This window comes from Acomys minous, assembly GCF_964271855.1.
Source record: "Acomys minous genome assembly, chromosome: 8".
Taxonomy (NCBI): Eukaryota; Metazoa; Chordata; class Mammalia; order Rodentia; family Muridae; genus Acomys; species Acomys minous.
This window is the reverse complement of record NC_140489.1, coordinates 52218986-52221521: the sequence shown is the minus strand read 5'-3', so window position 1 is coordinate 52221521 and position 2536 is coordinate 52218986. Positions and strand designations below refer to the sequence as shown.

At 48.4% G+C, this 2536-nt stretch overlaps 1 protein-coding gene across 1 annotated transcript; it reads left to right on the top strand.

Annotated features, from left to right (window-relative positions):
• The first annotated feature begins 324 nt into the window (after window positions 1–324).
• On the top strand, window positions 325–1364 carry LOC311603468 (zinc finger MYND domain-containing protein 19-like). The gene is given in 3 exon segments (XM_084792422.1): window positions 325–590; window positions 594–608; window positions 612–1364. Coding segments are annotated over 3 exon segments (537 nt in total). The 5' UTR covers window positions 325–548; the 3' UTR covers window positions 1092–1364.
• Window positions 1365–2536: the final 1172 nt, after the last annotated feature.

Below are 2536 nucleotides of genomic sequence, written 5' to 3'. Positions count from 1 at the left end.
CCAATCTGAATAAGAAAGGTTTCCAATGCCAGGTATGTTGGTGCATGTCTTTAATCCCAGCACTCAGGGAGGCAGAGGCAGGTGGATATCTGTGACAGCCTGGTAAACAAAGAGAGCTCAGAACAGCCAAGGCTGTTACACAAAAAAACTCTGTCTCAAAAAAAAAAAAAAAAAAAAAAAAAAAAAAAAAAAAAAAAAAAAAACAAGAAAAGGGGCTGTAGTGGCGGCTAGGGGCAGGTCCGACGGGCGCCAGGCGGTGGCCCGAGCCTGGCCCAGCTTCATCCACAAGCGGCCCGCCCGGCCTGACACCCCCACCCTCCCTACCACCGGCTGCGGCCTGACCCGGAGTGCGGCGGCCTCGCTTCGGCCCGGCCCGGTCGGGAGCCTCCCGAGGGAGCGGGGCTCTGCCTGCCGAGAGCTCAGGCCCGGCCATGACCGACTTTAAATTGGGCATCGTGTGCCTCGGCCAGGTGGCCGGGAAGACCAAATACACGCTGATAGATGAGCAGGACATACCACGGGTGGAGAGCTACTCCTTTGAGGCTTGAATGGAAGTAGATGCTGATGGAAATGGTGCTAAGATATTTGCATAAGCCTTCGACAAAAACTGAGGAAAGAGCTCAGGCAGGCTTCTGCATGAGCTGCTGTGGGAACGCCACAGGGGCGGCATGGCTCCCGGGTTTCAGGTGTTGCATCTCAATGCTGTGACTGTGGACAACCTGCAGCTGGTACCATGGGGCTGGCAACCCAAAGCTGAGGAGACCTCCAGCAAACAACGGGAGCAAAGCTTATATTGGCTTGCAATCCAGCAGCTTCCTACGGACCCTATAGAGGAACAATTCCCTGTCCTGAGTGTGACCCAGCACTATAATGCCAATGGGGATGTGGTGGAAGAGGGGGAGAATTCCTGTACCTACTATGAGTGTCATTACCCTCCTTGTACGGTGATTGAGAAGCAGCTTCGAGAGTTCAACATGTGTGGGCATTGCCAGGTGGCCCAATACTGTAGTTCTCAGCGCCAGCAGAAGGAATGGCCTGCCCACAAGAAGCATTGTCGGGAGAGGAAGCGTCCCTTCCAGCATGAGCTCTAGCCAGAGCGATGACGGGCTGAAGAGCTGCCACTGCTGCAGGTTCAAAGCTTCCAGCTCATCGTGAGCACAGAGGAAGACAGACTGGCAGTTGAACCTGGAGGTGTCAAAGAAGCCAGCAATGGATCCAGAGCAGCCACCATAGACCTCACAGCAACAAGCAGCCTGTGGGGACAGTGCCCCTCTGGTGTTCACCTTCAGCAGAGACAACGGGGAGGCTCCCTAGGACCTTTCTCATTATTTATATGTTAATATGTTTGTAAACTCATGTGCAATTTTTTTGGGGGGAGGCAAGGGGAAGGGTTAGCAACTTCAAATAGAATCATTTGTTGTATTCCTCAAATGGTAAACAGTCGCCACTGAGCTAGGAAAAAGAAAAAAGAAAAGAAAGGAAGGGAGGGAGGGAAGAAAGAAAGAAAGAAAGAGAGAAGCTTCCAAATAAAAGGCATGACCCTGAATACTACTCAGCTAATAAAAACAAGTAATTCTCAAAATTTGTGGACAAATGGATTGAACTAGAAATGATCATAATGAGTAAGTTAACCCAGAAGCAGAAAGAGTCAAATGGTATATGCTCACTTATATCTGGACACTAGCCCAAGGGGCATGTCCCATGAAAGTCTTCACTTATCAGGAAAGTGGGAGAGAGGGGAGGACATCCTATTGGGACTCTAGGTGAGAGAAGCATGGGAGAATGGGGAAATAGAAAGATCCAGAGAGTCCTAGAAACCTACAAGAAGAACATTATTGATGTGAATATCTGGGCCCAGGGGTCTGCTCAAACTATGGCACCAGCCAAGGACAATACATGCAGTAAACTTCGAACCCCTACTGAGATCAGGCCAATGACAGGACATTCTCCTCAATTGAGTGGAGAGTGGGGTCTGATGTTCACACGAAGTCTGGTGCCCTATATTTGACCACGTCCCCTGGATGGGGAGGCCTAGTGGCACTCAGAGGAAGGATAGCAGGCTACCAGAAAGAGACTTGATACCCTATGAGCACATACAGGGGGAGGAGGTCCCCCTCAGTCACAGTCATAGGGGAGGGGAGTAAGCGGAAAATGAGAGGGAGGGAAGAATGAGAGGATATAAGGGATGGGATAGCAATTGAGATCTAATATGAATAAATTAATAAAATATATTTTAAAAATGAAATAAAGAGAAAAATCAAAAGTCTATTAAAAAATAAATAAAAAGCATGGCCCAAGGAAGTAATCCAGAAAGACAGAAACGCAGATGACACAGAAAGCAGATCCCCTTGCATGAAGACGGTTTAACAAACCAGCTGAAGAAGAAAAGATAGTCATTAAACTGGCAGACAGATGATCAGGACTGCATTATGGAAGATCATCACATCAATGGCTAGTGGATCTCCGTAAGAACATTTGGACTGCTATGTTTGTGGCATTGGTAACTGCTTTTTTTGTAAAAGTTAAACTGTCCAGC